At 38.9% G+C, this 12,340-nt stretch overlaps 2 protein-coding genes across 2 annotated transcripts; one reads left to right on the top strand and one right to left on the bottom strand.

Annotated features, from left to right (window-relative positions):
* Nucleotides 1–5,080: 5,080 nt before the first annotated feature.
* On the bottom strand, nucleotides 5,081–10,884 carry LOC148029145 (uncharacterized). The gene is made up of 2 exons (XM_087687905.1): nucleotides 10,674–10,884; nucleotides 5,081–10,565 (listed from the first exon to the last, which is right to left on the bottom strand). Exon 2 carries the CDS (start codon nucleotides 6,983–6,985, stop codon nucleotides 5,828–5,830), a length of 1,158 nt encoding a protein of 385 aa, XP_087544031.1. The 5' UTR covers nucleotides 6,986–10,565; nucleotides 10,674–10,884; the 3' UTR covers nucleotides 5,081–5,827.
* On the top strand, nucleotides 9,594–11,168 carry LOC148029144 (uncharacterized). Its single transcript, XM_087688536.1, has 4 exons — nucleotides 9,594–9,830; nucleotides 9,983–10,097; nucleotides 10,283–10,404; nucleotides 10,588–11,168. The coding sequence occupies exons 1-4, from the start codon at nucleotides 9,594–9,596 to the stop codon at nucleotides 11,071–11,073; spliced, it is 960 nt and encodes a 319-aa protein (XP_087544662.1). The 3' UTR covers nucleotides 11,074–11,168.
* Nucleotides 11,169–12,340: the final 1,172 nt, after the last annotated feature.

The raw sequence follows: 12,340 nt of genomic DNA, 5'->3' as shown, positions 1-12,340 counted from the left end.
CATGTAGTGATAAATGTTTGGAATGCATTCTTCCTTTTAGGTGGATGATGGTTAAAGTCATGCATGGAAAGGTTTTACAAAGGGCTATGTGTTTGTCAATTGTGGTATGCTTGACTACTGTATCCTTCCATAGGGATTGTGAGTTGGAGTGCTAGGAAGGATGAATTTCTCATTACAAAAGAATGAAGAACTCAAATTGTAAATAGAGATGAAGACCCAATGTTCTTCACAAGCTTCAATATATGCGAGCAAATAAGCTTGTTATTTCCTAAGGGGATCCCTAGTCTTCTTGTGCACACTTTTCTCTTCCAATAGAGTAATTAACAGTAAATTTAGGAGCAAGTCAGAAAAATATATGATAGCCCAAAGTTGGCTGACTAAAATCGTCACAACCTACCCTGTTTGAATAAGCGTGTAAGAGATCTATAAATACAACTTTGACCTTGTTAAACCCTATAGACTCATTGATAGAGTGCAGAGCACTCTACAGGATACGAAGTCATTAATTTATGATCAATGAAAAGCAATCAAAGTCCCAAACCACCCATTTTAATGACTACAATGAAGGATTTATATCATGTAATCATTGTATGAATTGAATCATTGCCAAGATGAATCAACCAATGCCAACATGAGTATTTGCAATGTCAACGTGAACATCATCTTACCACCACTACCAACAATAGTAAGACATTGCTATACACATATCAACATAAGCATTTAATGTCTGACTAAAAGAACCCATGCCACCACAAGCATGTGATCAGCATAATCCATGTACCAAGCAATGCTCTATCATCCAAGAGCTTAAAAAAGAGTAATGGATTCCAACTTGTTGCCATCAAGAGCCCCAAAATATTACTTCTAAATTGAATCTCATAGTTCCATCATCTTCAATTTTACCAAGGTTGAAGAGCCTTTCTCAAAGGAAGACAATAGAGTTGTTGAACTGATAGGTATGGTTGAAGCTTATCATTGAGCATTCAGCATTAGAGAATGCCTCTTGATACTTCAATTGTTGATGAAGTTGAAGAATAAAATATTTGATGATTCCCTACTTAATTCATGAGAAGAAACTCTATGTTGCTTCAATGAAAGAGAACTAGCCTTCAATCTTCCATGAATGATCTCCAATGTTGTCCATGAAGAAGTAAACCATGTAAAATCCTTGTATTAAAAAGACTTCAACTCTTTTAATGCTTCAAAAAGAAGGAATGTCAAGCTTGAAGAAGAATCCTCAAATGTCTCCTCCATGGAAGCTTGAAGAGTTAAAGAAAGCTCCAATGTCTCTAATCTTGATCAAATCTTGAGAGAATCTTACTATAAGTGAACTTGATGAGTGAAGAAAGGTAAAAGTCCTCTAAATCCGTAGAAGTTTGCTAAGATTTCAATGGATGTTCATGACCTACACCATTAGGGTTTGTGGAAAGAAAAGAATGAAGAAATGAGCTTGAATGAGGGGCATTATAGTCAAGAAGTTGTTGATTATCCTTGTTGAAGAAGGTACAAACCTTTGGAGAAGGGTAGTGTCTTGGAAATGGTGAGCTGTAGTGCTAGAAAATTAGTGCAAATTACACTGAACTGCTACTACACGTGTGGCCAAGATCCTCAACATCAATAGTTATCAATAGGATTCCTAGGGTGAGAAGAATCAATAGAGAGCAATGATTGATGGTCCTGATGCCTAAGAAGAGAGATCTTGAATAAAATCCACCATGAGAGCTAAAGGAAGCTTGCAAGAAGAAGAAGAAGACTCATTCTCCAAGAAGTAACCACCTACAAAGTCAAGTTAACCCCTATAGCGTGTAATGGATGCAGAACCTGCCATTTTATCCACGATTTGGCTAGATCTCTCCAAAATCTTTGTCAAATCCCCAAGTTTAGTCTCTACTTCAAGTAGAATGCCTACAAGTACATGCCATGTGGCTCTTATACTTGATGTCCAAGATTAAATGGTAAAAAATTAGAGAAAATATGTCTAAAATTGAGAAAATCAATTGGATCAAAAGCCTATGCTCTGATACCACTTGTCATGAAGTGAACTAGGGGAGAGAAGGATAGGAGAAAGAAGACTATTGAATGAGACAGAAAGACTGCAAGAAGAGAGAGAAAGTAGAGAGAAGTGTGAGAAACACTAGAAAAAGAGAGAGAAATACAGAATAGGAAAGAAGATGTTAGCCATGAAAGTTGTGAGGAGAGAGATGAAGCAAGAAAAGACTTGTACTTGTGTCAAAATTGCGTACAAAATAATTAGTATTTTCACCTTTTATACCTGCCCCTATGTACCCTATTTCCCATCTCTTACATGCCTATAATTTTCACACATCTTTTGAGAGGAGCTTAAATGCACTATGTGCAGAAAAAAACCAAGGAGCTTCTAGTTGCAGACATGTGGCTCCAACTAGTGGCTTTTTGGTTCCCCCTTGTATCCCCTCCCCCCTGAAAAGAAAAACATTGTGTACTCATGGAATATTATCTTTATAGATGAAATGTAGACACAATAACATAGTTTGAGCCAACAAAATGTTGAATGTCAATATACAACAAGAATTATAGGGGACCCAATACGAATCAAAAAGTTCATGAATTGTGTATTCATAAGAATATACATTTTTGAAGCCATATTAAACTTCACTTATTTACTTAATTTTTTAAAACAGAGTATATAAAGATAGTGCTACAAACATATGTCAAGTTGCCATGCCTTATAAAAAGGAGATATGACAAAACCTAAAGATACATTATATATTTGAAAACTTACCCACAAATATTGTCTACTATTAATAGATGAAGAGCCCTCACTATCATTATCTCTAGAATAAAAATGATCCACAAGAAATTTTGCGACTCCTCTTAAAAATGTTAGATCTTACTCCCCTATCTATATAATGGCTGGGGCGCTCCATCTCCAACATATCCATATTAGCAATATCATCATCTATGGAATCTTATAGTACTTGAGCTAGCAAAGTTGTGACTCCTTGGGTCAAATTCATAGCATCTTCATATGTTGCCCTAGTCTCTGATCCCTTGTCTTCTCTTGCTTTCTCTTGAAAATAGAAGCTTCCATATTGTATTATGCCCATCAAGTAATGTTCTAAATTCATTACACACACACACATGGATGATGAAAAATGAAATTTAATACCAACAAAGTTTAATTAGATTTTATGTTGCACTAATACATATGAATTAATATCAAAATATGATTTACATATAACCAAGAAGATGTTTGTATACTCTCCTAGCTAAAAACTCGTACAATTTTTGAAATCTTCAAATTAAGTTCAAAAAACCATTTACAAAAACTCTAAAGAAAGCACTAAATAGAAATACATGCTAGGTACATGTATTATATGTTTGTGTCTACCACATTTGGAAAAAAGACTTCAGTCCCGATGTTTTTCCAATCTTAGCAAGCCTTGAATAAGCATGGATCCAAATAGCAAAGACAACAAATAAAGCTCTAAACATCCAAAAAAAATGTATGAAAATGATAGATTTGTAAGATTTTGGAGGTAAAACAAATCTAACATCTTATTAGAAGATGATTCTCTCCATGCTATTAAGGCTCACATACCTTTGATACAACTCTAATACAAGCTCTGGCACCTAGTAGCACCCTAAAGTTTATCGATGAACTGAATGAATTTGAGAAGAAGAAGCTACGAATTGATCAATAATTGTTGTAGATAGTAGAGCAAATAGTTAGAACCCTAAACATTAGAGCAAACAGAGCTTACTATAGTACAAGAAACGTAGAAACCTACATGTTTCAAAATGCATGTAACAAAGTGTTCATAGCAATGTTAAATCAGATGTTTTTGTAGAGGCCCCATAGACCTTCTACATTTGCATTTTTTAAAAAATGTTCATAGAGCCATTAATTAACGTGTTTAACAATAGTTTAACCTCACATTTAACATAGCATTTACAATCATTTGATAGAGGAAAACTCCTTACATAGGAATAGAGAAATACAAATTAAAAACCCTAAATAATGAACAATAGCATGAATTTACATCATTTGAGAAAAACAAGCAAGGTATAAATCACCAAAACAAATATATGTAAACCATAGATTCTAAAGGGAGTGGAAGACATGTGTGCCAACTATAGATTCTAAAGAGAGTGGAAGCAAGGTGAACCTTGGATGTTTTGAGATGAGTGGTCTCTCCACGACCTTGAGAAGAGGGGTCTCTCGATGTCCTTGGATTAGCTCTCTCTCTCTCTCTCTCTCTCTCTCTCTCTCTCTCTCTCTCTCTCTCTCTCTCTCTGTGTGTGTGTGTGTGTGTGTGTGTGTGTGTGTGTGTGTGTGTGTGTGTGTGTGTGTGTGTGTGTGTGTGTGTGATTGCACATTTGTATCATTATTAATATGTTAATATTTTCATCATATTGATGTAATGTTAGAATAATTAATAGAATTTTATTATAGTTGCACCACAACCTTTTACAACCTCCTCCCCCTACTTACATATATATAGATACCCGTTTTGAATACTTTTCTTAAAATCATAATAGTTTTATCTCATGTGGTTGATAAATTCACTCCAAGATACTATACTCAAATTTTTTGGACCTATCATATGGGCTAGAGCCACTTATTCTATATGACACCATGAGAGAGAGAGAGAGAGAGAGAGAGAGAGAGAGAGAGAGAGAGAGAGAGAGAGAGAGAGAGAGAGAGAGAGAGAGAGAGAGAGAGAGAGAGAGAGAGAGAGAGAGAGAGAGAGAGAGAGAGAGAGAGAGATGGTGGGAGAGAGGATATCTCGAGCACATAACACCAGTTTAGTAATTTTGGTAGCTATTCAAGTGCCAAGTTCAAATATACCCTTTTCAAGTTGCCCTGGAAATATGAAGGTTAGAGGTACCATTTTGAAATGGATCCAAAAGCACACAAGAGTTAGATACTTAATTCTAGAGTTGGTGCATCACTTTTCAAATTAGATGGAGATGTTATGGGATCAAATTTAAGATTAAGCTCAAGCAGGGATGAGTGAATTAAGACTTAGTTTTAAAATTGAGTGTGAGTGAGTAATGAAGGTCCTAGACTACCATAAAATCTAACTATGGAACAATGGAAAATGAAGAAATCACTACATTATCCTATGGTGAAAACATGAATACAAGAAAGGATTCTTGAAACACACCCCAAGCTGGTGCCATGGAAACTCACCTCCATGTAGGTGAAGGACAAGAAAACTAATGTGACTACCAAGAAAACTTACATGAATAACATGTCCAAATGGCAAAAGGCCCCTAACTTTGGCTAGGGCTGCCTATTTATAGCAAACCCTAAGCCCTAGACCTCTAGTTTTATCACAAAGGCATTTAGCCTGCTATCATTGTTTCCCATTGGCCTCATTTGCTTCATTACAAACCCTCCCTGCCTCAATTAGCTTTGTCCTCAAAGCTGCAAATGGGAAGATATTACAATGGATATGTCATGAATGTCCGAAAGCACAATTTGAAGAAGATTCCATGGTCCAAGAAGTTGATGACTGCCTGTATATTGCTCATGCTGTCCATAGAAGGGCAGTGATAGAAAGAGAGTCATAACTTCTTAAATATAGCTCCAAATCCAACAAATGAGGTGTCATTTTGAAGAATACACCTAGAAGCATCATATCCAATCATCAAGTGATGACTTTGATGATGTCAGACCATTTATTTTCATGACAGTAATTTAATACAGCAAGCTGTATTAAACAATGAGCTCATGCTTCTTCAACTTTTTTTTTTTTTTTTTCCATAAACCATGTAAAAATCAATGAAGACAAGCTGTCAATCAAATTTGCAGGTCAAGGGATGTCAAATCATCATCCAATCATCCATAATAACCTCCGGGATCATATGGAAATCCTCCAAAATAATGGTCACAACATCTCGGGTCATATGGAAATCCATCCAAAATTTCATAATCAACAAGATAAATCCCTAGATCATAAGGAAATGACACATCAAAGTCATATGTCATATTAGCCCCATAACCAAAATCATACTCAGTCGAAATGCCATCATAAGGTAGTCGCAGTCCATGATCATCTATGGGCTGATCATGATCAAAGATAGGCTGATACATGTCTTCATCATTACCCCATGATAACTCATCATCATGCACATATACATTGTCGTTCATATCTGCAACAAACTCTTCTTGTGCACTATCTTCATTTGAATCTGCATACTCTTGCTCTTCATCTTCAGCTGCATCATCTTGCTCTTCAACTTGGTCATTTGAATCATCTTCTTCTTCTTGATCTTCCAAGTATGCTTGCTCTTTACAAATTTCTGCATGCATTGCATTAAGAGACATTTCCCTAAGCTTTCCCACTACATTTCCAACTTTATTATCAACATCTTTATCCTCTTCTTGCTGTCCATGACAAACTTGCACTTCCACTTGAGATACATTTACATTAGAATCCTCCAATACAAGGGCTGTAGCAAAGTGACTATTCCTGCAGTAACTCTCATGATTAGGAGACCATTGACCCTCACATTTATAGCATATGAGTTGCCTTTTCATTTCCATCAGCTCTTGATGAGGTATAAGCTTTCTTCGGGTGCCAAAAGGAGTAGGCCATTCTAAGATAACTGAAATTCTAACATGCTGTGCCCTGCATACATTTGGATGACCAATAACATTCTTCTCTCCACATTTGTAGCATAGACCTCTAGAAATGAGATCATCCAACATTCGGCTTGAAAAGTAGGTACCACGAACATTGTTGAAGGAGAAAGGACGGGTTAGTACTTCTTCTTCCTCATGATAATCCATGACATAAGCTGGTTGTCCTTGGTACCCTGCATAGTGTGTGCCATAGGCATTATTTGCACCCATATCATGCTCATATGCATAAGATTGATGCTGCCCACCATTCATGCATAATGCACAAGCTTCATACTGCTCATATGGATCATTATATGCATGATTATCCACCCTTCCATCAAAATATCCATGTCTGTCTCCCATTCTATACATGCAGTCTGAGTATACAGCAGTGGAAAATCCTCAATAACTTGAGCTCCAATTGTCCAAATTGAGTGCTTTATGGCTTTGTTTGAAGCTTATACAATACTCTTTCAAATGAGTTATCAAGCTCTGCAAATGGATAAGTATAGACAATTCTGGAAATGCTTTTTTTTTGTTGTCAGCCAGACACACTCTGTAAAGAGTGAATGCCTTGTTTCAAGTGTCTTTTGTACTTCTCATCAAAATTTGAGCAAATATCCAACACCAAGACACTCAAAGGAGTAGGGAAGAGCTGTAGGATATTGAAATAGATGAAAATAACCTCTGCAATTCCAAAACTGAAGCAAATCTTGCTTAAGAATACCCAAGAAATGGTCAATATGAATCCAAGTCAAGATTCACTGAAAGAGACTCTCTTTTGCCCATAGGGAAGCCAATGAACATGTATGCCCTATTCATACCCCTACATACATCAAAGTACTAACTCTTCCAAAGTGTAGGGCTGAAGTAGATTGTATGGTACATTCATTGCATACTCATCTCTGCATTCCATTTGTCCAAGAGAGAATACATCTTGCTGCCATTCTTCATTACCATGTTGCATCCATAACATTGAACCATTTGTCCATAGATGTTCATTGATCAATTTCCATTGATCAAACAACCAAATACTTGAGCATCTTACCCTTGAGAATTCTCCATCGGTCTATGCTGTCCAAGTTCTTCAACCTTCAAGAAATGGTCATGGATATTTTGATGTGGGCAGCAGTGAATTACAAACTCCTTTTGAATGCAAGGCTTTTCCCTGATATGAAGTTGACTAGCATGCATGCCATATTCTCAAGCAGTACACCAAAGCAAAATATATTTGTCCATGAAATCTGCTGCATAAATCACACTTCTGTTGCTGGTTATATATATGAGGAACCTTTAGGAAGCATCAAAGGCCAAAAGCCCCATTATCAAGATGAGGAAATCTGAGAATATCAGCCCGCCTCTTCCTCACGACTTTGTTGCCTTCATCCACTGATGATCTGCAGAACTCTTGTAGCTGCTTGTTCTGTCTCTATCAACTTGCTCTGAATTGCTCTCTGTTACGAATCATGAATTCTCCAAATGATCCCCCAAGATTGCTAAAATATTGCCGACTAGTGAAGGAAGAAGTAGGAGATCCAAAACTGTCATGACAATGAGCTGGAGCATCATAAGAAGCATAACCATAAGCATCAAATCCAAAAGCATGAGCATGCTGACTCATAGATGCTATTCCAAGACCTTTATCAACAAGAGACACAAGGTTTTCAACCTCTAACTTCATTTCCCTGACATCCTTCACTAAACTGTCCCATGCAGACAAGCTGTCTCGGGTACCTAGTTGCATAGTTTGGGCCGTATCTTGAGAAATATTGATCCAAATGAGGTGCTTGATGGCTCTGCTCGAAACCCACGATGTCTTGTACCAATTAAAATTCCTGATCCACATTAAAATATTCCAATACCCCATTCTGGAAATGATTTACTATGTCTGTCCACAGTAGACAGCACCCTGTCCCAAGTACCTAGTTGCATTGTTTTAACCATAACTTGAGAAATTCTGATCGGAATGAGGTGTTTGATAGCTTCACTCGAAGCCCACGATGTCTACCTTCAATTAGGAATCTTGGTTTGCATTATTTTGTACCTACACCCCATTCTGGAAATGATTCTCTAGGTCTGTCCATAGTAAACTGCTAGTGAACTATTGGAACAAAATAGGCTCTAACTTGAGAAATATGTATCCAAATGAAGCATTTGTTAGCTCCAATCCAAGCTTGTGATGTCTAGTATCAATCCCAATTGTCTATTTATCGTTAGAATGATGCTACTAATTTCTGTAGCAACTTTTCCAAATCTGTCCCTGTTTGGACTGCACCCTGTTTTAGACAGTGCAGATGATGACACACTCTATCCTCCTACAATGCATCCAACCAATATACTTTGGCCCATCTGCTGTGGCAGTAATGAATGGCAAACTTATAGTAGTCTGTGTCAGAGTGGACAGTTCCACTTTGGCCTTCAGTGAGACGCTACAAAGCTTGCTTATCCCTAAGCAGGTCAATACCTTCTTCTTTCTTGAAATTACCCACTAACCAGTCAACTATGCACTTGTCAAAGTCATACTTGATGATCAGAGTGATGCAAAGCTTTGCTGAATCAAGCAGTTTGCTCTCCTAATGATGAGAAATACTCATCATGGCTTGGCTCATGGAGCAGAAGCAGTTTGCTCTCCTAATGATGAGAAATACTCATCATGGCTTGGTTGGATTGTTGGGAGAACTCTACATCATCCTTTGTCTCCACTGCAACTTCTGATATGCCAAATAGTAACAATGATGTGGATACCAATGATGTCTCAGTATCTTATGATGGTGATGACAGCAATTCTCTGCCCTGAAAAGACCCTCTCATTACTGCATTTTAGTGAAGAGGATGGTGGAGAAGTGATACTCAGAAATGGATGCCAACAAGCAAGCACAGGTTGCAAAATCTTTAAGAAGAATTCAGGTGATCGAGAAGGTGGGAAGCTATCCTGGGGAAGCCCACTGGCTATATGATTGAAGATGAACAGCACAGGACCATGTCTGCTGCTTGCAAACTTCTCTCAATGAAGCTGCCAGCAACAACGGTTCAAGCAGCACTTCAACTCTGTGCTAGACTTTCTGCTTTTGACAGCTTGCAGCAGTCAGAACTGGGAAAGCAAGTGACTCCAAATAAGGATGAGTCATCCCCTCCCTCTGCTCCAAGGTACAGTTCAGACTCATTTGACATACCCTCTACACCAGGAGTGAGTGAATCTCCTTCTGTAGAAGATCAGGTTTTCAGGTTCTGCAACAAATCTATTTTCTGGTCATCTTATGTTTGAACCAGATCCCTCGGCTTGCTGTTTTTGGAAGATTTGCATCAGCTCTTCCCCTTGCCTTTCAACAAACACTCTGACTCTGTACTTCTAGCTTCATTGCACTCCAGTTTTCTCACAATGGGACTACTGATGTTCTTACTGTCTCTAAGTCAGGAGACAAGGTCACTGCAGATAATCTGTCTGAATTGTCAATCAGGAGAGCTTCTGTCTCGAATGGTGAAGGTAAGGGAAGGAAAGATGATGATACTACATCTGGGATGAAAGCTGGAAACAGAGTGGCAATTTTTTTTGGATCGTGAAAAAGATAAGAAAGTTCCACAACCAGAAGACTCTGATGGTGGAGGATGAAGACGACGACTCAGAGTCTGACGGAGATCAGCTGGCCTGGTAATCTCGCTCCAATGCAGTTTACAACTCCATCGTCCTCCATGAAAAGCTTAAAGAGATCAGCTGGCCTGGTAATCTCGCTCCAATGCAGTTTACAACTCCATCGTCCTCCATGAAAAGCTTAAAGAGATCAGCTGGCCTGGTGACTTAGACTGGTTGCAAACTCTAACAATCACATACAGTGAGCCTGGTGACATCGATGTTAACGGCGACCTAATCTGATGGTGGAGGAGGTCCTGGTTGCGAGGCCGGATCATCCACAGATCGCACCAGGATGTCCATCACAAATGGCCTTCGTCGCACCTCGACGTTAACGAGGACCTAGTCTGATGGTGGAGGAGGTCCTGGTTGCGAGGCCGGATCATCCACAGATCGCACCAGGATGTCCATCACAAATGGCCTTCGTCGCACCTCGAAGGACATCATGGACGATTTCCAGACCCTCCGCGAGAAGATGATGTCTCAGTATAAGGACACCATTGCAAGACAGTATTTCACAGTCACAGGCAAAGAGGCCGACGATGCCACCATTGAGCGCATGATCGACACTGGTGAGAGCGAGACTTTCTTGCAGAAGGCCATCCAGGAGCAAGGGAAAGGGCAAATCATTGAGACGATTAAGGAGATCCAAGAGAGGCACGAGACCGTGAAGGAGATTGAGAAGAATCTGATGGATCTGCATCAGATCTTCCTGGACATGGCGGCCCTGGTCGAGGCACAAGGTGAGCAGCTGAACAATATCGAGGCCGCGGTGCAGAACGCCTCATCCTTCATCGACAAAGGCAACAAGAAACTCGAGGAGCGTGGCTAGCTTGGCAGGAAATAACAGCAGATGCACGACACACAGTCCACTGTCACATGTACAATCGAAAGAGGCTCTTGCATCAACATCCAAAGCCAGAAGGCTTTCCTTTATGAGGCGAGCTTCTATGAAGGCAAATACTCTGGTCTCAAGGAGCAGGCACAGCAAAAGAAGCAGAACATTGAGTCGGTGAAGAAATGGAGGAAGATGAGACAGGACAGCGATTTTGCTTTCTCTTCACCAAAATACCTCCAGCCATAGTTGTGTAAACTCCCAAGAAAGCTGCCATTAATGCTTCTGCATGCAGTATGCCTTCAACTCCAGTTACATAGAAATGATGCCTGTAATTAGATCTTCCATGAAAATGACCTCCCCAGCCAGATCATAATCATGAAAATGATGGAATTAAAGCATGCCTTGGATCAAAGCAAGGCTCTGATACCAATGTAATGAAGGTCCTAGACTACCATAAAATCTAACTATGGAACAATGGAAAATGAAGAAATCACTACATTATCCTATGGTGAAAACATGAATACAAGAAAGGATTCTTGGAACACACCCCAAGCTGGTGCCATGGAAACTCACCTCCATGTAGGTGAAGGACAAGAAAACTAATGTGACTACCAAGAAAACTTACATGAATAACATGTCCAAATGGCAAAAGGCCCCTAACTTTGGCTAGGGCTACCTATTTATAGCAAACCCTAAGCCCTAGACCTCTAGTTTTATCACAAAGGCATTTAGCCTGCTGTCATTGTTTCCCATTGGCCTCATTTGCTTCATTACAGAGTGCTCTTACAGGATCAAATACGTTAAACCTAGGGAGAGTGGGGCATGGATTGGCCTCTTATAGGCTCTATTTTGAGGTTGAGCCAATTAAGGGCACCAAGAGGATAAATTAAGTTAAGCATGAAGAGAGAGGTTCATTGATTGGCCTCTTCAATGTTTAATTTTGCAATTGAGCCTATACGGGAGGAGCTACAATCTTTGTGATGACTCAATTTTAAAGTTGAACCTAAAAAAAAGAGCATTTACAAACCATTCAATGGAGAACTTTGAACTCTAGCCTAGTTAAGGAGAGGATTTGTAAGATTAGTCAAACATTGGACCCTTAGAAGTGTAAGTAGAAGCTCACTCTTCATAGTTGAGCATAATAAGAGGAAAGTGGTAGGTTCAAATATTGTGTTTAAGATTGAGTAAGTAGGGGTATAAGATTTGGTTTTAAACTTGATTAATGGCTTGTTCAAGGCTCAAGCATGAACTTAAGACCAAA

This window comes from Lygodium microphyllum, chromosome 11 (assembly GCF_053477565.2).
Source record: "Lygodium microphyllum isolate KBCC chromosome 11, Lygodium_microphyllum_v1.1.10, whole genome shotgun sequence".
In the NCBI taxonomy this organism is placed as follows: domain Eukaryota; kingdom Viridiplantae; phylum Streptophyta; class Polypodiopsida; order Schizaeales; family Lygodiaceae; genus Lygodium; species Lygodium microphyllum.
This window is presented reverse-complemented; position numbering and strand designations above follow the sequence as displayed.